Source organism: Bombina bombina, chromosome 7 (assembly GCF_027579735.1).
Source record: "Bombina bombina isolate aBomBom1 chromosome 7, aBomBom1.pri, whole genome shotgun sequence".
In the NCBI taxonomy this organism is placed as follows: Eukaryota; Metazoa; Chordata; class Amphibia; order Anura; family Bombinatoridae; genus Bombina; species Bombina bombina.
The window spans coordinates 567,155,814-567,178,587 of NC_069505.1; the positions used below are offsets into that span (position 1 = coordinate 567,155,814).

The 22,774-nt window shown below is 38.5% G+C and overlaps 1 protein-coding gene across 1 annotated transcript in view; it reads right to left on the bottom strand.

The window, feature by feature from the left end:
• The window catches only part of LOC128636580 (hereditary hemochromatosis protein homolog), a 152,779-nt gene extending 130,337 nt beyond the window's left edge, over positions 1-22,442 (bottom strand). Inside the window, exons 1-2 of the mRNA XM_053689573.1 lie at positions 22,253-22,442; positions 1,427-1,672 (exon numbers count right to left, since the gene is read on the bottom strand). Of these exons, the coding sequence (XP_053545548.1) occupies positions 1,427-1,672; positions 22,253-22,442 (436 nt within the window). The remainder of the gene's footprint in view (positions 1-1,426; positions 1,673-22,252) is intronic.
• Positions 22,443-22,774: the final 332 nt, after the last annotated feature.

Consider the following 22,774-nt stretch of genomic DNA (forward strand, 5'->3'; position numbering starts at 1 on the left):
GGTTTATCCCAATCTATTTGTTGTTGCAGTCAACTAATGGATTCTGAACATCAGTCAAGTTTTTCCAGTGATCACAATAAAAAAATGACTCTGCCGATAAAAACCCTTAAAGCACAAAATTGTTAACTCTCAAAAACCATAAAAAACATTAATTTCCTTGTTAATCTCGCTATATTGTAGTAAAAAAAACATAATGCACCCTTTGAAGAGCAATGTGATGATTTTAGGGGTTTATACCTACCCTATTTTACAGAAAAAATACTTGTTTAGTGCTATTTATCAATAAAAGACCAAAAGTGGAATATAGGGAGAGCATGAATAAGAAAAGTAATAAAATGTACATGAAATACAGAAATTGTTTATAATTTTAAAGGTTATAAATAAATGCCAGTCTAGATTTTGTCATCGTAAACATTGTAAAGTTTTTAAACCAATTATAACTGGTGAGGCATTTACTTTCAATCTGTTTTAAATATTGAAAGTATGCAGTACTTGATAGCGTGTCCATGTGGACTACAGCATGTGGGACAAACAAAATGTTCTTTAAAAACGTACTGCTCAGAACATGTCCCCAATATCAAGAATGCATTTCCTTATTATAAAGTATTAAAACAATTTAAAGTTTACCATAATAGTGATTCAATACAGCTTACCATTAAAAGGAATTAGGTATCAAATTGTTTTTCTTTCCCTGCTTGATTTTTTTCAGATGTATAGAGCATTGTTATGACAACAATGTAATTCATTTAGAGTTGTCAATACTCCAATAGATAATTATATACATTGATAACTTATTTAAACAGTCATTTATGGATTTCCATGTCCTATTGAAAAAATGGGAAATAATGGCAAGGTGAGCTGAGAAATATGTTTAGGCAAGTTATTAAAACAATTCCAAAGAGGTTGAGGAGCGATCACATTTAATAAGAATGTCCAAATGTCAGCATCACCAGTATTATAGTTCTAGAACCAGGGGTGGATGCATTTTTATATTGTGAATACAAGCCATGCTACGTTGCTATTCCTACTGTTTTGTTTACAGGAGGTTTTATGCATGGACAATCAGATATGGATTGACCTTTTAACATAGTAGATGAGGTTGAAAGAAAACAGAAGTCCATTGTCTTCAACCTATGCAGATCCTACTTGATTTACAATAAAGAAGTCCCATTTGAGCTTAACTTAAATCCATTAATAAGGTGACCCATTTAAACAATGATATCTATTAATTTAATTTCTATCCAAAAGTGTATCTAAGCCATTTTTAAATATATCTTAGGCATTGGCATTCACTACCTCATTAGTTTAAATTCTCCCTTCTCTTTATTAGTTTTGTGGCCCTTCTCTGAACTTTTTCTAACAGTGCAATGTTTTTTTTTAGATTGGTCCCAAGAACTGCAATCCATACTTAACCCTGTATGCCTACATCCAACCTTCTGACTCATGCTGCTATCCCGGCTTTCAGTTTTGACAGGTAAGACCACAGCCAGAGGCAGAAGGAATCTGCCTTCATATGGCAAGGGAGCACTGATCGTGATCCCTTTAACATATGAAGGCAGGTCACCAATGCAGACAGAGACTCTGTCTGTGTCAAAGACTGCATTGGCTTCTGGTGTTGCCATGGGTGGTGTGTTGCAGGAGGGGGGAGGGGAGGAAGGAGGGAATTCTCTACCTACAAAAACAACAAGAAAATAGTGAGGGATGGGTTCCCTATCATAAGAAAATGAGTGAGGAAGGGTGATGACTGGTTGCTACGCTACAAATAAAAAAAAAATCATAATAAAAAAAAATACTAAAAACTGCAGCCAACTGCCAATACCTAAAATGAAGGCAACTAGTGATAAGGGGGATGGTTAGAAAGATTTTTGGGTGGGATCATGGAGGTGAATGGGTGAGGAGGGTTCTCTACACTACAGAAATTAAAAAAAAAGACATGCAGGATAAGGTAATAAACAGCTGCAGATAGAATCAAAATTGTTAAACACAGAATTTTGTTGTTTCGATGCCAATTGGATTAAGAATATTTGTATTGGCCAATGGCCATATGTATTTCAAAGTTATTACTATGCATGAAGAAAAAAATGTAACATTTCTCTTCATGATTTGAGTGGCAGAACAAGAGGTAGGAGATAAGTCTACAAAAAACAAGCAAACACTTCTAGAAAATTCAAACAAACTTTTAAATTGTAATCCCTTCTCATTCTAATAATTTCTTTCCCATCCTAAGGTTCATTGTCTAACCATCCAAAGGGTGACGTCATAAGAATGCATATTCATGTATTGTCATCCAAAATGTAGAGATAAGGGGGCCCATTTATCAAGCTCCGTATGGAGCTTGAGGGCTCGTGTTTCTGGCGAGCATTCGTGCTCACCAGAAACACCAGTTATGAAACAGCGGTCTAAAGACTGCTGCTCCATAACCTCTCCACCTGCTCTGAGCAGGTGGACAGAGATCGCCGCAATTCAACCCGATCGAGTACGATCGGGTTGATTGACACTGGTTGGTGACTGATTGGCCGCAAATCTGCAGGGGGCGGCATTGCACAGATCTTTCTTTCACTCCTCACATTCAGTTCTTGGCTAAAACCTGTGACTTCCACCTTAAAAACCATCGCTAAAATCAGACACTTCCTTACACAAGACATAACTACGATTTTAATACACTGTCTCATCCTTTCCAGTCTCGGCTACTGCAACTCCATCCTCTTTGGTTTCCCTAGCTGCCGCCTAGCTCCTTTACAATCCATAATGAATGCCTCTGCCAGGCTCATCTTCCTTACACGTCACTCTTCATCTGCCGCACCTCTCTGCCAATCCCTTCACTGGCTTCCTCTTGCCTCCAGGAATAAACACAAAATTTTCACTCTGACACACAAAGCCCTCAATTGCATTGCTCCCCCTACATATCAGACCTTGTCTCCAGATACTCTCCCTCCTGACCTCTTCGCTCCGTTCATGATCTCCTACTCTCCTCCTCTCTTGTTACGTCCTCACATTCCTGTTTACAAGATTTCTCCAGACTGGCTCCCATCTTATGGAACTCTCTGCCTCGCTCCACAAGACTCTCCCCTAGTTTTAAAAGCTTCAAATGCTACCTGAAGACTCTACTATTCAGGGATGCATACAACCTATACTAACCTTCCTATCTCCACTGCTATCCCCTTAAACCCCATAGCATGTAAGCCTATGAGCCCAGCTGTTTGTAGATCACCCTCTTAAAGCTGACTACAACAGTGCAACTCTCAACAGGACCCTCTACCCATTTGATTCCTGTAACTGTTTTTTACATACCGCCTATGTTCATAGTGCTGCGGAACCTGTTAGCACTCTACAAATACATGATAATAATAATAATAAGCTCTCTGTTTTGTTTTTATTGTCTGTGACCAGTTACGTTTTGTCTGTCAACCAGGGTTAATAGCGAGGAGAATGGTTATTTGGGAGGGATCTTATCCATTATTTTGTTTGCTTAGCAGTGAATTATACTTGTATTGTTACTTAATTATTTACCTTATACCTAATATATATCATTCAAAAACAGCTATCCCAAACGCACCTCCACAATACAGCGGTATTCAATCCGCAGAATACTATATACCCTCAGAAAAAAATCAAAATGATTTAATTACTTTTAAAACCATTCAGGCATAGATGTGTTTTTAACTATTTCAGTGGCAGCAGTTTTTCCCCTGATTGTTTTGCTGTCTTTTTTAAATCAGTACCAATAAACCTTACGTTTTATTATTTATAATTTATGTGCTAAATAGCATTTTTCTTTTCTCACCTATCATACTGCGAGATTACGAGTTTTGCGGTAACAGGGGTGCGTTGCTAACGCTTAGTTTCAGCTCACCACTAACCTAAAGTAACGCTGGTATTACAGGTTTTTCTAAACCTGGCGTTAGCCGCAAAAAGGTGAGCGTAGAGCAGAATTTAGCTCCACATCTCACCTCAATACCAGCGTTCCTTACAGTAGCGGTAAGCTGGCTGAACGTGCTCATGCACGATTTCCCCTTGGGAAACAATCAGGCTGAGCTGGCTGAAAAAAACCTAACACCTGCAAAAATGCAGCGTTTAGCTCCTAACGCAGCCCCATTGTTTCCTATGGGGAAATACTTTTTATGTCTGCACCTAACACCCTAACATGAACCCCGAGTCTAAACAAACCTAATCTTACACTTATTAACCTCTAATCTGCCTCCCCCGACATCGCCGACACCTACATTATATTTATTAAGCCCTAATCTGCCGCTCCGGACACCGCCGCCACCTACATTATCCCTATGAACCCCTAATCTGCTGCCCCCAACATCGCCGAAACCTAAATTTGATTTATTAACCCCTAATCTGCCCTCCCAAGTCGCCGCAACTATAATAAATTTATTAACCCCTAATCTGCCGCCGCCAACGTCACCGCCACTATAATAAATTTATTAACCCCTAAACCTAAGTCTAACCCTAACCCCCCCTAATTTAAATATAATTTAAATAAATCTAAATAAATTTACTATAATGAACTAAATTATTCCTATTTAAAACTAAATACTTACCTGTAAAATAAACCCTAAGCTAGCTACAATATAACTAATAGTTACATTGTAGCCATTTTAGGATTTATATTTATTTTACAGGCAACTTTGTATTTATTTTATTTAGGTGCAATAGTTATTAAATAGTTATTAACTATTTAATAACTACCTAGCTAAAATAAATACAAAAGGACCTGTAAAATAAACCCTAACTTAAGTTACAATTACACCTAACACTACACTATAATTAAACTAATTAACTAAACTACCTACAATTAATTACAATTAATTTAAATAAACTAAATTATGAAAAAAAAAAAAACTAAATTAAAGAAAATAAAAAAAACTATTACAATTTTTTAAGCTAATTATACCTACTCTAATCCCCCTAATAAAATAAAAAGCCCCTCAAAATAATAAAATTCCCTACCCTATACTAAATTACAAATAGCCCTTAAAAGGGCCTTTTGTGGGGCATTGCCCTAAAGTAATCAGCTCTTTTACCTATAAAAAAAAAAAGACAATACCCCCCAACATACCACCCACCCACACACCCAACCCTACTCTAAAACCCACCCAATCACCCTTTAATAAAACCTAACACTACCCCCTTGAAGATCACCCTACCTTGAGATGTCTTCACCCAGCCGAGCACAAGTGGACCTCCAGAGGGGCAGAAGTCTTCATCCGATCTGGGAAGAAGAGGAGATTCAGACCAGCAGAAGACTTCATCAAGGCGGCATCTTCTATCTTCTTCCATCCGGAGCGAGCGGGTCCATCTTGAAGACATCCGACGCGGAGCATCCTCTTCCTTCTTGATCCGACGACTGAATGAAGGTTCCTTTAAGTGACGTCATCCAAGATGGCGTCCCTTCAATTCCGATTGGCTGATAGAATCCTATCAGCCAATCGGAATTAAGGTAGGAAAAATCCTATTGGCTGATGCAATCAGCCAATAGAATTGAGATTGCATTCTATTTGCTGATTGGAACAGATCAGCCAATAGGATTGAACTTCAATCCTATTGGCTGATTGCATCAGCCAATAGGATTTTTCCTACCTTAATTCCGATTGGCTGATAGGATTCTATCAGCCAATCGGAATTGAAGGGATGCCATCTTGGATGACGTCACTTAAAGGAACCTTCATTCAGTCGGATCAAGAAGGAGGAGGATGCTCCACGTCGGATGTCTTCAAGATGGACCCGCTCCACTCCGGATGGAAGAAGATAGAAGATGCCACCTGGATGAAGACTTCTTCCGGTCTGGATGTCCTCTTCTGGCCAGATCAGATGAAGACTTCTGCCCCTCTGGAGGTCCACTTGTGTCCGGCTGGGTGAAGACATCTCAAGGTAGGGTAGTCTTCAAGGGGGTAGTGTTAGGTTTTATTAAGGGGGGATTGGGTGAGTTATAGAGTAGGGTTGGGTGTGTGGGTGGTGGGTTTTAATGTTGGGGGTTATTTTCTTTTTTTTTACAGGTAAAAGAGCTGATTACTTTGGGGCAATGCCCCACAAAAGGCCCTTTTAAGGGCTATTTGTAATTTAGAATAGGGTAGGGAATTTTATTATTTTGGGGGGCTTTTTTATTTTATTAGGGGGATTAAAGTAGGTGTAATTAGCTTAAAAAAATTGTAATTCTTCTTTTATTTTCTGTAATTTAGTGTTTGTTTTTTTCGTAATTTCGTTTATTTACATTAATTGTAATTAATTGTAGGTAGTTTAGGTAATTAGTTTAATTATAGTGTAGTGTTAGGTGTAATAGTAACTTAGGTTAGGGTTTATTTTACAGGTCCTTTTGTATTTATTTTAGCTAGGTAGTTATTAAATAGTTAATAACTATTTAATAACTATTGTACCTAGTTAAAATAAATACAAAGTTGCCTGTAAAATAAATATAAATCCTAAGATGGCTACAATGTAACTATTAGTTATATTGTAGCTAGCTTAGGGTTTATTTTACAGATAAGTATTTAGTTTTAAATAGGAATAATTTTGTTAATTATAGTAAATTTATTTAGATTTATTTAAATTATATTTAAGCTAGAGGGGGTTAGGGTTAGGGTTAGACAGGTTTAGGGGTTAATGAATTTATTATAGTGGCGGCGATGTTGTGGGCGGCAGATTAGGGGTTAATAAATGTAGGTAGGTGTCGACGATGTTAGGGATGGCCGATTAGGGGTTAGTAAAATTTAACTAGTGTTTGCGAGGCGGGAGTGCAGCGGTTTAGGGGTTAATACATTTATTAAAGTGGCGGCGATGTCCGGTCGGCAGATTAGGGGTTAAATCATTTTATTATAGTGTTTGCGATGTGGGTGGGCCTCGGTTTAGGGGTTAATAGGTATGTTATGGGTGTTAGTGTACTTTTTAGCACTTTAGTTAAGAGTTTTATGTTCCGGCGTTAGCCCATAAAACCCTTAACTACTGACTTTTAAATGCGTTAGGAGTCTGGACAGGAGAGGATGTACCGCTCACTTTTTCCAGCGATCGTAATACCGGCTTTAGGAAAATCACATTAAAAAGATAGGATACGCAATTGATGTAAGGGGATTTGCGGTATGCTAAAATCGCCGAAAAAAAGTGAGCGGTACACTTGTACCTGTCTGACTCGTAATACCAGCGGGCGTTAAAAAGCAGCATTAGGACCCCTTAACGCTGCTTTTTAAGGCTAACGCAAAAATCTAGCCGATAGGTTTTTTGTGTATATTAGTACATTATTATGCTAAAGCACACTTTTGGATAGATACCTCCAAACAAATCTATTGTTTCTATCAAGGCTGTCCAAATTATATATCTTTCTCTAGGACCTAAACCCCCTGTTTTTTGCGTTATCACTGTTTTATTGTTACCATTTGTCTCTGCACATGTAACTGAAGCATATCTAGATATTCTCAGTGCATCAGCATTTTAAATACTCCAGCAGCTCAGTGCAAAAGTGGGGCTTGTATCATGTCAGCAATTAATAAATTGAGTCATTACCAGGTGGAACAAGCACCTTGCGGTCTTTGAAAAAGTGCTGTGTTTAAAATGCCAGTGCATAGGGCATACTTAAATACACATTTAAAACAGCTATATCTGTTATTAGAAGCATTTTTGCTAATACATGTATATTACATAAATGTTTCTATGCAAAATGGAAAAGCATCTACGTGAATTCCACTTTTGGCTGGAATGTCCCTTTAAGAAAATTATCAGACACTGCAATTGTCTGTTCATATACGATGCATTCATGTTCCAGTTACCCTATATAACAACATGTCTCTACCTCATTAGCATAGTTGCACTGATTGGAGGAAGCCTGGTTTTATATAGTGACCAGTAATAAGTCACTGCATTTTTGTTTTAGAACATTAAATACTGTCACACTTATATGCACTAGATTTTAATGCATGGAAGAAATTCTAGGCAAACAAGTTGAAATGTAATCCTAAAATGTTGAATAACCACTGGGATTCTGGATACATTTAGCTTTATTTAACAATTATACAGTTTTATTTAATCTGATCCAGCATTCTAGTTGACAATGTCTTCTTGAGTGTTTAACTTCATCTAAACCTGTTTTTACTAACAGCTGGTGATACTGCAGATAGCTAAGTGAAATTATGGTCACAAGGCATCTAAGTGTCATTTTCTTTTACCATCAAAACGTATACCAAGCAAATATGAAGCAAGTAACATTGGCAGAGGAAGCAGGAAGCATGAGGGCACAGTAACATTGAGAGTGAAACAGGCCACTTTTTACTTTGGGATGAAACTGGTAAGGTTGAATCTGCAGCAAATACATTATCTAACACAGGTAAGCATTCTGCAGAGAACCTTGCCTGCTGTCCACACATTGATAGTCAGACACCAACATAGAGAAAAAGACTGCACATACTATTGGTGTATAAATACCTTTAATTTCAATAAATATTTTCCTTTGTGTGTACATATGTATTTCCCTTGCAAACCTCATCCCAGCTATCTCTTGAACTAATAGGAATTCCAATAAAAGAGAAAACAGGAAGCTGGAAGCGCATGACTCTTCCCTACTTGATGAGCACATTTTTTTTTTGGTAAAACACTGAACTTTATTTTTTAAACATCTTTAAAAGATAACTAAACTAGACACACATGAATGCCCGTTGTTTAATGTCAAGATCCATGGTGTCTATACTTTGTTTTTAACTCACATGGTGTATAGCCAACTTAGCTTCAGTTCCTCACACCCTCCTTCCTCCCCTCTCTTTCCTTTCCAGAATGGGATCCTTCTCTGTAACAGAGTCTTATCCACTTAAGGTGCAATAGTCCCATTTCTGCTGAGAGGAGATAAATAAACCCAGAGCAAGCCACACAGAAATGTAAGCACCATGTATTCCACACAGTGCAGGGTGATCACACAGCAGGAGCGCTTGCAGGCTTACATTTAGTGTATTCTATGAAGTTACTACTCATTACTAGAGGCTCTCACTATCCCTCTAACTAGACTGTACTCCAACCATCCCAGTAGAAGCAGCCCTGTTTACTGAAGCGTCTGTCCAGGGGAAACTTAGTTCCACCTGCAAAAAAAGTGCAGGAACTCAATTCCCATGCATTCCCACTGGACTTGACCCCTGTTTTTAACATTTAGAAAGTAATATTTTTTAAGCTAAATGGTAAGAGAGATCTGGTCTCACCAATTGGATAGATGATGTAAGGCAGGTTTTTTTCTAGCACTTTGGGATTATCTGCTTTGTACAGGTGATCTTCAAAACAATCAGTTTAGATCTTAAGGGGCATTATAGTTAAGGGACTTTATTAAATAAGAATAGAAAATGCTCATTGGGCAGTTTAAAAGATAGTACCCTTTCTATCTCAGTTTTGATGGTAATCCAAAATGACTGGGCTATTGGGCATTGCTGACAGCAGATTAAGGTTTCTAGTATTTGACCAATACATTTTAATATATATATATATATATATATATATATATATCTACAGAAAATGGAAAGAAACAGAGGGGCGCCTCATGTGTAGTATCGTCAAGTGAAGACACAGAACAAATAACAGTATAGCCAAATGAGTACTCACATACTCCAAGAGCACACTTATGTGCTGGTAGGGACAAGTTGCAGATTTGGGAAGGTGTGACAGCTCACCAATCCAACAACGCTCTCAATGCTGTGATGCTGGAAATGGAGTGAAGACACAAAAAGGAAGCACTACATGTGCAAACCATTAAAAATATAACCAACAGTATTTTCTTAGTTGTATAAATAAGTACTCACATACTCCAAGAGCACACCAATGTGCTGGTAGAAACCGGCTGCAGATTTAGGCAGGTGTGGCAGCTCACTCAAAGGTACGGTCTCTTGATGTTTGTAATGTTGTTATACAATGGGCACAGTAATCCAAATAAACTGTACCAAGTTTCAGGAATACCTCTTGTATATCAATGAAGGCAATAGGTAGGTAGAGAAATCCACTCAAGAGTAAAAATGCAAGTATTTATTAAAAACAAAAGTTAAAATAAACAACAAAACAGTTGTTATATGAAGTGGATAAAAGGGTTACCAATATTACCCCAATAATTGCAACGCGTTTCTCGGTTTAAAAACCGTTTCATCAGGCATAAAATAACTTTCATTCCTACCTCTGCCTTATATAGCCTATATATATATATATATATATATATATATATATATATATATATATATATATATATATATATATATATATATATGTAGTGCTTCCTTTTTGTGTCTTCACTCCATTTCCAGCATCACAGCATTGAGAGCGTTGTTGGATTGGTGAGCTGTCACACCTTCACAAATCTGCAGCTTGTCCCTACCAGCACATAAGTGTGCTCTTGGAGTATGTGAGTTCTCATTTTGCTATACTGTTATTTGTTCTGTGTCTTCACTTGACGATACTACACATGAGGCGCCCCTCTGTTTCTTTCCATTTTCTGTAGCTATACCTGGACCAGTCGGTGAAGAGGAGGCAGCCATTACAGAAAAACAATTCATGCTATCAAAAGGACATTGTCTTTATATTTCTTCTATTTAAAGGGAATTATATTAATTAAGGCAACACTAATACGTTTGAACTGTATACTTTCTTATTATTAATATATAGATGTTAATTATTCCACTGTTTATCATCTAGCGCCCCCTTATTTGTGATCAGGATACACATTTTATATATATATATATATATATATATATATATATATATATATATATATATATATTTAATCAGCAATTGTGATTTGTGTTCCAAAGTATCTGTATGTAAAATAAATATTGTAAAAGTATTTAAAGGGATAGTCTACTAGAAAATGTTTAGTGTTGAAAAAGATAGCTAATCCCTTTATTGCCCATTCCCTAGTTTTGCATAACCAACACTGTTATATTAATACACTTTTTACCTTTGAGATTACCTTGTATCTAAGCCTTGGCAGACTGCCCCCTTATTTTAGTTCTTTTGACATGCTTGCATTTTAGCCAATCAGTGCTAATTCCATGGGCGTGAGTACAATGTTATATATATGGTACATATGAACAAGCAGTTTATAACTGGTAAAAACTGTCAAAATGCACTGCGATAAGAGGCAGTCTTCAGAGGTTTAGAAATTAGTATATCAGTCTACCTAGATTTAGTTTTCAACAAATAATACCAAGAGAACAAAGCAAATTTAAAGAAGCGTAAATAGGAAAGTCGCATGCCCTATCTAAATCATGAAAGTCTAATTTTGATCAGACTATCTCTTTAAGTGAAACTTGCACTGTATTGCAGTCCAGGGATATACCTCTTAAAAAGCCTCAGGCTTTTGTATATTATATTCTCTGCTGTGGCCAGATAGGGCCAAATGTATATGACTTACTGCAAATACCAAGAAATCATTTGTCTTGTGTCATATCTTGAACATTTGTTGGAAATAGACCAGAGTTAAATTGAAAATGAAGTACAATTTATGAGCTCTTGTGAAGATTGTGATGATATTTGTCTTTACACTTCTAGGGTTAAAAAGCAATTCAGAAAATTACAATGTTTACTATCCATTAAAATACTGGTGCAACTGTAAATACAATTTTGGCTGAATTGTCCCTTTAAGTAATGAACAGCTACAACAGCTACAACAAATAATAACATTTATATTTCAGTTTATGACAGATCAGTTACAAGGGACGTTTTCAAAGACAAGTACTCACCACAAGTCACACCATAAACCAGCAGAGATAATACAAATATTGGTTGTATTTCCATAGCTCTTAATGCACAAAGCTTCCAGAACTGAAACAGAAAAACTGTGCTGCCTAACGCTTCAAATCAACATGTGTTCTCCAATTACAAAAATGATGCAGTAAATAGAAAAGGTTGCTAGTGATACACCCCCCCTTCCCTCTAAAGGCTTGCGGCTGCAAAAGGCTGAGTCAGAGAGAGGGCAGTATTTGCAGCAGATTTAATCTTCTCTTTTCTTACAACCACCTTGGCATTATGTTGTGGTCTGTTAAAGGGACACTCAAGTCAAAATTAAACTTGAATGAATCAGCTAGAACATGCAATTTTAAACAACTTCCATTAAATTATCAGCTTCTACTGAGCGTGTGCAAAAATTCACAGAATGATTTATAATTGGCTGATGGCTCTCACATGGTACAGAGGAGTGGAAATAGAAGATCAGACTAAGGGGTCTATTTACTTATGTGCGGACAGACATGATACAATGTAGCGTATTATGTCCGCCGCACATCAGTAAATTTATCATTGCACCAGCAGTTCTTGTGAACTGCTGGTGCAATGCCGCCCCCTGTAGATTGTGAACTGCTGGTGCAATGCCGCCCCCTGTAGATTGTGAACTGCTGGTGCAATGCAGCCCCCTGCAAATTCGCGGTCAATCGGCCGCTAGCAGGGGGTGTCAATCAACCAGATCGTATTCGATTGGGTCGATTTATGTCCGCCGCATCAGAGCAAGAGGACAGGTTATGGAGCAGCGGTCTTTAGACCGCTGCTTCATAACTTCTGTTTCCGGCGAGAACTAATGCGAGCTATGCCACATGATTCAGGTTAAAGGTACATGAAACCCATTTTTTTTTGTTCATGATTCAGATAGAGCATGCAATGTTAAATAACTTTGCAGTTTATTCCTACTATCTAATTTATTTCGTTCTCTTTGTATCCTTTGTTGAAATGTTTACCTTGGTAGGCTCAGTAGCTGCTGATTGGTGGCTTCACATATATGCTTCTCGTCATTGGCTTTCAACTAACGCCCAGCAGTGCACTACTGCTAATTCAACAAAGGATAAGAGATTGAAGCAAATTAGATAATATTACTAAATTAGAAATTTGTTTAAAATTTGATGATCTATCTGAACTATGAAAGAAAAAAATTGGGTTTCATGTCCCTTTAACTCTGTGGCAGTTAGCAAGGGTACAATAGCCATGGGAGCAGGGGGAAAAGATAGGAAAGGGATCTTTATGGGCAATCCTCTGTCTTCCCACTGTGCCCTGGGTACATGGGATGGTCCTTGGGAACTGTTATGCTTGTAGGAGGAGTATGGACTCATCAAATTTCCTGCTATCCAATTGGATAACTTGCTCAATAAAGTGACCTTTCTCTCAACTAAAATGTTGCTTTGTGTCCTTTGTGTATGTATGAAAGGTTTTTAAAGGTATATGTACTTATAGTGCCATAAAACATTTTGAGTTATGTTAATATTTTAAAAGTGTCAACTGAGGAAAAACAGTGTGTGATAAAAAGTGTAAAAAACAAAATAAGTATTTTAATAAAATTTCCAAAAATCTGCAAAATTACTTACACTTTAGTGTTGCCAAGTTACTCCTTCTCCCTCTCCACCTGCACTGCTTATTAGCCCATCTCTCTTAAACTCACCTTACTTTTGTACTCATGAACTTTACCTATTCCTAAACACTCTCCCCCCCGGCACTTCAGCCAAAAAACAGTCTCATTACTGCAAATCTGCTTCTCATTTCATGTCACTCTCCCTCTTGCTCATACTAGCTGCTGGTGACATCTCCCCTAATCCTGGTCCCTCACAACCTCCTAGCCTTTCACATCCTTGTGTGCCTTTCAATAGACTTCATAAACTAAACTCTGGTAACCTTAATCGCATTCCTCTTACATCTAAAACCACCTCCCCCTTCACTTGTGCACTCTGGAACTCTTGCTCTGTTTGCAACAAGCTCACTTCTATCCATGGTCTCTTTATCTCCCAGTCTCTTAACCTTCTGGCTCTTACAGAAACCTGGCTCTTTGCTTCAGACACAGCATCCACTGCTGCACTGTCACATGGAGGTCTCCATTTCAGCCACACTCCTAGGTCTGGCAATAGACAAGGAGGTGGTGTCGGTATTTTACTTTCCTCTCGTTGCACCTTTCAACAAATACAGCCCTTCTCTTCACTCAAATTTTCTTCATTTGAAACACACATGATTCGGTTATTCTCTCCCCTCTCTATACGTGTTGCAGTCATATACCACCCCCCCCTGGCTCCCCAACTCAATTTTTAGATCACTTTGCTGCCTGGCTTCTTTATTTCCTTTCCTCAGACACTCTACCCTCATTCTTGGTGACTTTAACATCCCTCTTGACAATCCCACTGCCTCCTCTGCAAAACAACTTCTTCAACTGACTTCCTCTTTCAGCCTGTCACAATGGACTGACTCTCCCACTCACAAAGATGGTCATTCCATTGATCTGACTTTCACCTATCGATGCACTCTTTCAAATTTAACAAACTCCCCTTTTCCTCTCTCTGACCATGATCTCCTAACTTGCAACATCACTTCCATACCTACAATTCCTCCTACCTCTACCCCTCACACCAAACTTCACAGAAGCACTAAGTCACTAGATCTGCATCAGCTCGCTAGCTCTCTCAAACCTCTCCTCTCATCCATCACCTCCTTTTCCTGCCCTGACCAATCTATCTGCCAGTATAATTCCACCCTTACATCGGTCATTGACACTCTGGCCCCTCCAACCTTAGCTCTGAAACCACACTCTTTTCCTCAGCCCTGGCATACTCCTCTGACACGATACCTACGCAGATGCTCCCGTACTGCTGAGCGACACTGGAGTTCAGCTGACTTTCTTCACTACAAGTTCATCCTGAACTCCTACTATTCTGCCCTTAATCTTTATAAGCAACAATATTTCTCTAATCTCATCTCTATTCTTTCCTCTAACCCTAAACGTCTGTTCTCCACGTTCAACACTCTTCTCCACCCACCCCCACCTCCTAACACAACCTCTCTCTCAGCTCAAGATTTTGCCAGCCACTTCAACAACAAAATTGAATCCATCAGAAGTGAAATCAGCTCTCAACATACTTCCAATCTCCCACCCCCTCAAAAGCTAACAATCACCCAAAACCCAAATATACAAAAATGCAGCTCTTTTGCCCCTGTTAATGAGGACAAAGTTTTTGCCCTTATACTGTCCTCCCACCTCACTACCTTTCCCCTCGACCCCATCCCCTCACAGCTACTCCCCCCCTCTCTTCTACCCTCACCCCCATACTCACACACATTATCAACCTCTCTTTCAGCACTGGTATATTTCCCTCATCTCTAAAACATGCACTGGTCACACCTATACTCAAAAAACCTTCCCTCGATCCAACCTCCCCTTCCAATTACCGCCCTATTTCCCTACTCCCTCTTGCCTCAAAGCTCCTCAAAAAGCTAGTTTACGCATGTCTATCCCATTTCCTTACACTAAACTCTCTTCTTGACCCACTGCAATCTGGATTTCGTTCCCATCACTCTACAGAGACAGCAATTGTCAAGGTTACCAATGACCTACTTACAGCAAAATCCAAAGGCCACTTCTCTCTTCTTATCCTCCTTGACCTGTCTGCAGCCTTTGACACTGTTGACCACCCTCTTCTGCTCCAAACCCTCCAATCCTTCGGCATCTGCGACACAGCTCTCTCGTGGTTCTCTTCCTATCTGACTAACCGTACATTTAGTGTAGCCTTCTCCGGAGCATCCTCTGCCCCGTTACCACTTTCTGTTGGGGTACCTCAAGGCTCTGTCCTTGGTCCCCTTCTCTTTTCAATCTACACGTCATCACTAGGTTCCTTAATAAAGTCCCATGGGTTTCAATACCATTTGTATGCCGATGACACCCAAATCTACTTCTCTGCACCAGACCTACCTCCTTCCTTACTAACCCGTGTCACTAACTGTCTTTCTCACATCTCATCTTGGATGTCCTCTCACTACCTTAAGCTAAATCTCTTCAAAACTGAACTCCTTATTTTTCCCCCTTCTTCCAATGTCTCCACCCCCAAAACTTCTATAACTGTTGATAATTCCATCATTACCCCTAACCCCGCACGCTCGATGTCTTGGGGTCACACTTGACTCAGATCTTTCCTTCACTCCTCACATTCCGTCCTTGGCTAATGCTTGCCGCTTCCACCTTAAAAACATCGCTAAAATTAGACATTTCCTTACACAAGATATAACCAAGATTTTAATCCACTCTCTCATCCTTTCCCACCTCGACTACTGCAACTCTGTCCTCTCTGGGCTACCTAGCTGCCGCATAGCTCCTTTACAATCCATTATGAATGCCTCTGCCAGGCTCATCTTCCTACTCGTCGTTCTTCATCTGCTGCACCTCTCTGCCAATCCCTTCACTGGCTTCCTCTTGCCTCTAGGAATAAACATAACATCCTCACTCACATATAAAGCTCTCACCTGCACTGCTCCCCCCTACATCTCAGAACTTGGCTCTAGATACTCTCCCTCCCGTCCCCTTTGATCAGCTCAGGATCTCCTCCTCTCCTCCTCTCTTGTTACTTACTCACATTCCCATTTACAGGACTTCTCCAGACTGGCCCCCATCTTGTGGAATTCCCTGCCTCGCTCCATAAGACTCTCCCCTAGTTTTAACAGCTTCAAGCACTCCCTAAAAACTCTACTATTCAGGGATGCATACAACCAACACTAACCTTTCCTAACTCCATTGCTTTCCCCTTGAACCCCTTAGAATGTAAGCCTATGGGCCCAGCTGTTTACAGATCACTTCATAAGAGCCGACTACAACAGTGAAACTCTCAGGCAGGGCCGTCTACCCACTTGACCCCTACAAAAGCTATCCTGTACACCGACTATGTTTACAGCGCTGCAGAATTTGTTGGCGCTCTACAAATACCTGATAATAATAATAATTAGATAATCTGATATAATAAAAAAGTACCTGTTGGGTTTATTCTGTTAACGGATAAATAAACAGTTCTGAAATGTTTCCAAAAGGAGTCAAACCTCTGATTTAGAGGTGTTAGAAAAGTCTGCCGCAAATAGCAGCGTTACCTTTCGTTGTTTTTTTCGTAGGTAGGGTTCAGTTGCGGTTTAGACGACCGATTGTTGGGCAATATTCCTCTTTATTTGTTGTCCTCCAAACAGGTGTGAGACAAGGGCTCCTTTTTGCTGGTTTTCCAAATGCTGGGCTGTTTCAGACAATCTGTGTTCCCTAAGGACAATCTGGAAGCCTTTGGCTTGTAACCTCCTGACGCTGTATGGATTATCAGGGTATGCCACAGTCAAATTGTGGTTTCCAAAGTAGCAGGGTGAAGAAACTTTCAGTGGATAATGGAGTCCGTTTCCTGTAGGCACCACAGCGGCAACGTGTATATCTGTCCCTCGTTATTTTGTACTGGGGGGGCACTTTGATATCTGTTCAGCCTAGTGAACTCCTAGGGAACTCCTCCACTATCCTCAGTTGTACAGGTGATAGAGAAAATGCATCTACGCGTTTCGGCTGTATGTCAGCCTTTATCAAGATGCTCACCTGTACTATCTGATCCCCTTTTATAGCTTAGCATGCTTAATTAATGTGTGATTGACAACTTGTGTTGCCAATGAATGTATGCAGGGTTGATTGTATATTGTTACAAGCTTTTTACAGATAAGTATTTCGTTTTAAATAGGTATTATTTAGTTAATAATTGAAGGTTTTATTTAGCTCTATTTTAATTATGTTAAAGTTAGAGGGTGTTATGGTTAGGGTTAAACTTAGGCTTAGTGTTACATTAGGGTTAGGTTTAGGGGTTAATATATTTATGTAGAGTAAGTGATGTGGGAGGTCAGAGATTTAGGGGTTAATTTATTATAGAATATTTTGTTGTGGGGGGCTTGCAGTTTAGGGTTTAATAGGTTTATTATAGTGGCGGTGTGGGCGGATGGCAGATTAGGGGTTATTAATCTTTAAATAGTGTTTGCGATGCGGGAGGGCAATGGTTTAGGGGTTAATAGGTTAATTATAGTGGCAACGATGTCGGTGAACGGCAGAATAGGGGTTAATACATTTTTTTTAGTGGCGGCGATGTCCGGAACGGCAGATTAGGGGTTAATAATTGTATTTTAGTATTTGCAATGCGGGAGGGCCTTGGTTTAGAGGTTAATAGATAGTTTATGGGTGTTAGTGTACTTTGTAACACTTTAGCAATGAGCTTTATGGTACAGCTTTGTAACGTAAAACTCATAACTACTGACTTTAGATGGCAGATGGCGGTACAGATCTTGTGGTTATAGAGTGTACCGCTCACTTTTTGGCCTCCCAGGCAAACTCGTAATACCAGCGATATGGGAGTCCCATTGAAAAAGGACTTTTTTAAAAGTGCGGTACTGACGTTGCGTGACGGCCTAAAAGGTATGCGGTACACCTATACCTACAAAACTCGTAATAGCATCGTTAGGGAAAAAGCAGCTTTATGCGCCATAACGCTGCTTTTTCACTCATAACGCCAAACTTGTAATCTAGCTGAATGTCATTTAATTAGTTTGGCCTCAGAAGTTCACTCAGGGCCTGATATTCAAAACCTCATCGGCATGGAGATAAATCTTTGGGGGGTTTTTAGACCTTGTATTGTAATGTAGGAGTCTCTGTTTCACATAAAGAAAACTACATAGCAACATAATATACATTTCTTATTTATTTATTTTTTTCTCTTATTTTATTACAAAAATTTAAGATTTCCGTGTCAGGATATAGAATAATCAATTATGTTATAAAAATAGATTCCAGAGCCTATTTACAAAACTAAAAGAAAAAAAAAAAAAAGATATTACATACACGGAACTTATGAAATCCATTATATTTTATACTACTTTACAGTATGTATATTTCAAAATCAATAATCAGTACAGTTATGTTCAGAATTCTGTGTTTGTGTACCTTTTGGAACTTTTTCAAGAAGAGACAATAAAAAAGGGAGCAAGGAGGGAATACTCTCGCTCCCCGCCCCCTTCTCCATCCCCAAACCACTGCAAAGCTTAAATCCATTTAACCTCCTACACTGTAACTATCTCATTTATTTGAATTTTGTATTCAGTACCCATGCATTTCCCCTATGTTTTGACATAGTTATTTAAACTATTTGTTTTGTATATCTTATAATCATACGCTTTCAGAATTGCTTATTTAGATAGAAGATTTTATATTTTTCAATTGAAGGAAATTTTCTCAAAAATCCAGTTATTAAAAATAAAAAATCGAATCCTTAGAATCGCCAACTGAATAAATTTGTTGTTGGATCTCCGTAGAGGCTTTCTGGGAATGAATATTATGTTTTCTCTTGAGAGATAGATTTTAATACCAAGTATGCATGAAAAGAAATATTCCACTTTTGCCCTTAATTGGATCAGTCTAGGACAATTAAACATTAAATGTAATATATTAGGATTACACGCTGAGCACTTCATACATATATTTTTAATTTCCTTTTTCCATTTCTGTGCTCTTCTAGGCGTAATATAGTCATGATGAATACGTCTAAATTGGGACTCTCTGACTTTAGCAGAATTAATTAAACGTTTCGTAGTGATCAGGCTTTTTTGTAGAATCATATCATTGTTTAAGTAGAAAGAAGTTTATCAAATTTAGCGCTAAAATCATTTACCAATCCTCCTCTAGAGTAAATAACAGTATCTTATAAATAGATAATAAAGATCCTCCCTTAACCTTCAGAGGATCTTATTAAGGATGTTTTTGAAAAAAATAGGAGAGGCTTTAAACAATTGAGTTAGCTAATATTTAGCTTGCATAAAGTAGAATCTACAGGGAGTGCAGAATTATTAGGCAAGTTGTATTTTTGAGGATTAATTTTATTATTGAACAACAACCATGTTCTCAATGAACCCAAAAAACTCATTAATATCAAAGCTGAATAGTTTTGGAAGTAGTTTTTAGTTTGTTTTTAGTTATAGCTATTTTAGGGGGATATCTGTGTGTGCAGGTGACTATTACTGTGCATAATTATTAGGCAACTTAACAAAAAACAAATATATACCCATTTCAATTATTTATTTTTACCAGTGAAACCAATATAACATCTCAACATTCACAAATATACATTTCTGACATTCAAAAACAAAACAAAAACAAATCAGTGACCAATATAGCCACCTTTCTTTGCAAGGACACTCAAAAGCCTGCCATCCATGGATTCTGTCAGTGTTTTGATCTGTTCACCATCAACATTGCGTGCAGCAGCAACCACAGCCTCCCAGACACTGTTCAGAGAGGTGTACTGTTTTCCCTCCTTGTAAATCTCACATTTGATGATGGACCACAGGTTCTCAATGGGGTTCAGATCAGGTGATCATGTCATTAGATTTTCTTCTTTTATACCCTTTCTTGCCAGCCACGCTGTGGAGTACTTGGACGCGTGTGATGGAGCATTGTCCTGCATGAAAATCATGTTTTTCTTGAAGGATGCAGACTTCTTCCTGTACCACTGCTTGAAGAAGGTGTCTTCCAGAAACTGGCAGTAGGACTGGGAGTTGAGCTTGACTCCATCCTCAACCCGAAAAGGCCCCACAAGCTCATCTTTGATGATACCAGCCCAAACCAGTACTCCACCTCCACCTTGCTGGCGTCTGAGTCGGACTGGAGCTCTCTGCCCTTTACCAATCCAGCCACGGGCCCATCCATCTGGCCCATCAAGGCTTACTCTCATTTCATCAGTCCATAAAACCTTAGAAAAATCAGTCTTGAGATATTTCTTGGCCCAGTCTTGACGTTTCAGCTTGTGTGTCTTGTTCAGTGGTGGTCATCTTTCAGCCTTTCTTACCTTGGCCATGTCTCTGAGTATTGCACACCTTGTGCTTTTGGGCACTCCAGTGATGTTGCAGCTCTGAAATATGGCCAAACTGGTGGCAAGTGGCATCTTGGCAGCTGCACGCTTGACTTTTCTCAGTTCATGGGCAGTTATTTTGCGCCTTGGTTTTTCCACACGCTTCTTGCGACCCTGTTGACTATTTTGAATGAAACGCTTGATTGTTCGATGATCACGCTTCAAAAGCTTTGCAATTTTAAGAGTGCTGCATCCCTCTGCAAGATATCTCACTATTTTTGACTTTTCTGAGCCTGTCAAGTCCTTCTTTTGACCCATTTTGCCAAAGGAAAGGAAGTTGCCTAATAATTATGCACACCTGATATAGGGTGTTGATCTCATTAGACCACACCCCTTCTCATTACAGAGATGCACATCACCTAATATGCTTAATTGGTAGTAGGCTTTCGAGCCTATACAGCTTGGAGTAAGACAACATGCATAAAGAGGATGATGTGGTCAAAATACTCATTTGCCTAATAATTCTGCACACAGTGTATTAATATTAGAGACCTTATATTTCCTTTGAAATTCTTCAAAGTTGTATATATAAATGCTTGAAAAATCTACCAAGTGCCCTATGTTGGTCACATGTTTATCTTTCCAAGTCTAAAATCATTTGTTATGGAGGCCTGGTAAAAAATGGTTATTGCCAAGTAAGGGGAGCCATGTAGAAGTTCTGTACTCTAGACCCAGAAGAAGTTTAATCAAGGCTCTCCAGGCCACAAGAACATCTCTCATTAATGAATGTGAATAAATATATCCCAATTCCTTATTGAAAGCATGATGAATGAAGTTTAAAGAAAACTGTTCACATATTCTATCATCCATACTGTGGCTTGTATATTTACAAGATTGAAAAAGCCAGTCTAAAGGCGATCTCAAAAGGATTGTATAGTTGCATAACTTTAAGTTAGATAAAGCCAACCTCCCCTATTATAGGGTAGGATTAACTTCCCCATTGTAATCCTGGCCTTTCTGCCTTGCCAGAGAAAATTTCTCAAGGCTTTTAAAAATCTTTTTATACCTTGATTATTGATTAATAAAGGAAGCATCAGAAGAGTGTACAATATTCTGGGTAAAATAAACATTTTAAAGGATGCAACTCTTCCAGACAGCAAGAGGGGGAGTTTTACCCAAGTTCTCAATTTAAAGATATTATCCTGTAAAACAACAGTAATTATTTTTTCATACCAATTATTAGGGGAAGCCGACAAATCTAGGCCCAAATATTTTAACAATGCTGTTTCTGTGAATGGATATGGCTGATCTAGGTTAATTTTCTTAAACCATAGAAATTTATATCCTTAAATCTGTATTATACTTTTTGAGTTGGTTTATAATCCCAGTTATTTGCTTATCTGGAGTAGTTATACACACCAGTAGGTCATATGCAAAAACTTAAATCTGAAAAAAGTCCTTACCAATTCCATGACCCATTATACTATTCCTCAGCCTCATAGCAAAGGGTTCTAAGATCAAATTAAAAAGAAGTGGTGACATCAGACATCCCTGTCTAGTCCCTCTATATAGAGGGAAAGAACATGATATATAATTATTAATTAATAAAGTAGCAGTGACTTCTGAATAAACATTAGAGACAAGGTTCAGAAAGTTACCACTGAACCCAAAATTTACTAGAGCTTTACACATGAAATCCCACTCTACTCTGTCAAATACCTTCTCTGCATCCAAAGACAGCAGGAAAGCTTCCGGCAGAGCAGGGGACACTACCTTCCCCATCTCTTCACTATACTGACAAATGATGTGTTGGATCTTCCTTATATTAAGTTCAGAAGTTCTGCCCATCACAAAGCCCACCTGATCTGGATGAAGAAGTTTAGGCAAAATTAGTTTTAATCTGTCCACCAAGATTTTCATTAAGATCTTGTTGTCAAGATTTAAAAGGGAGATATAAACATTTCTTAAGATAAAATTTGTGTTTCTAAGGTATTGAATATTAGGCCTTCAGACATATACATTAATGTACCACACATGAAGGGGTTAAGGTAAACATAATCCACATATGCAGATTATCAATATTAATGGTCCAGCTCTTTACTCTTGCTCCTGAATGTTCACTCTTTGGTGTTGACCTGCAGAATGTAAGAGAGTGTTAGGAAGAGGTTGCATGGAGCAAT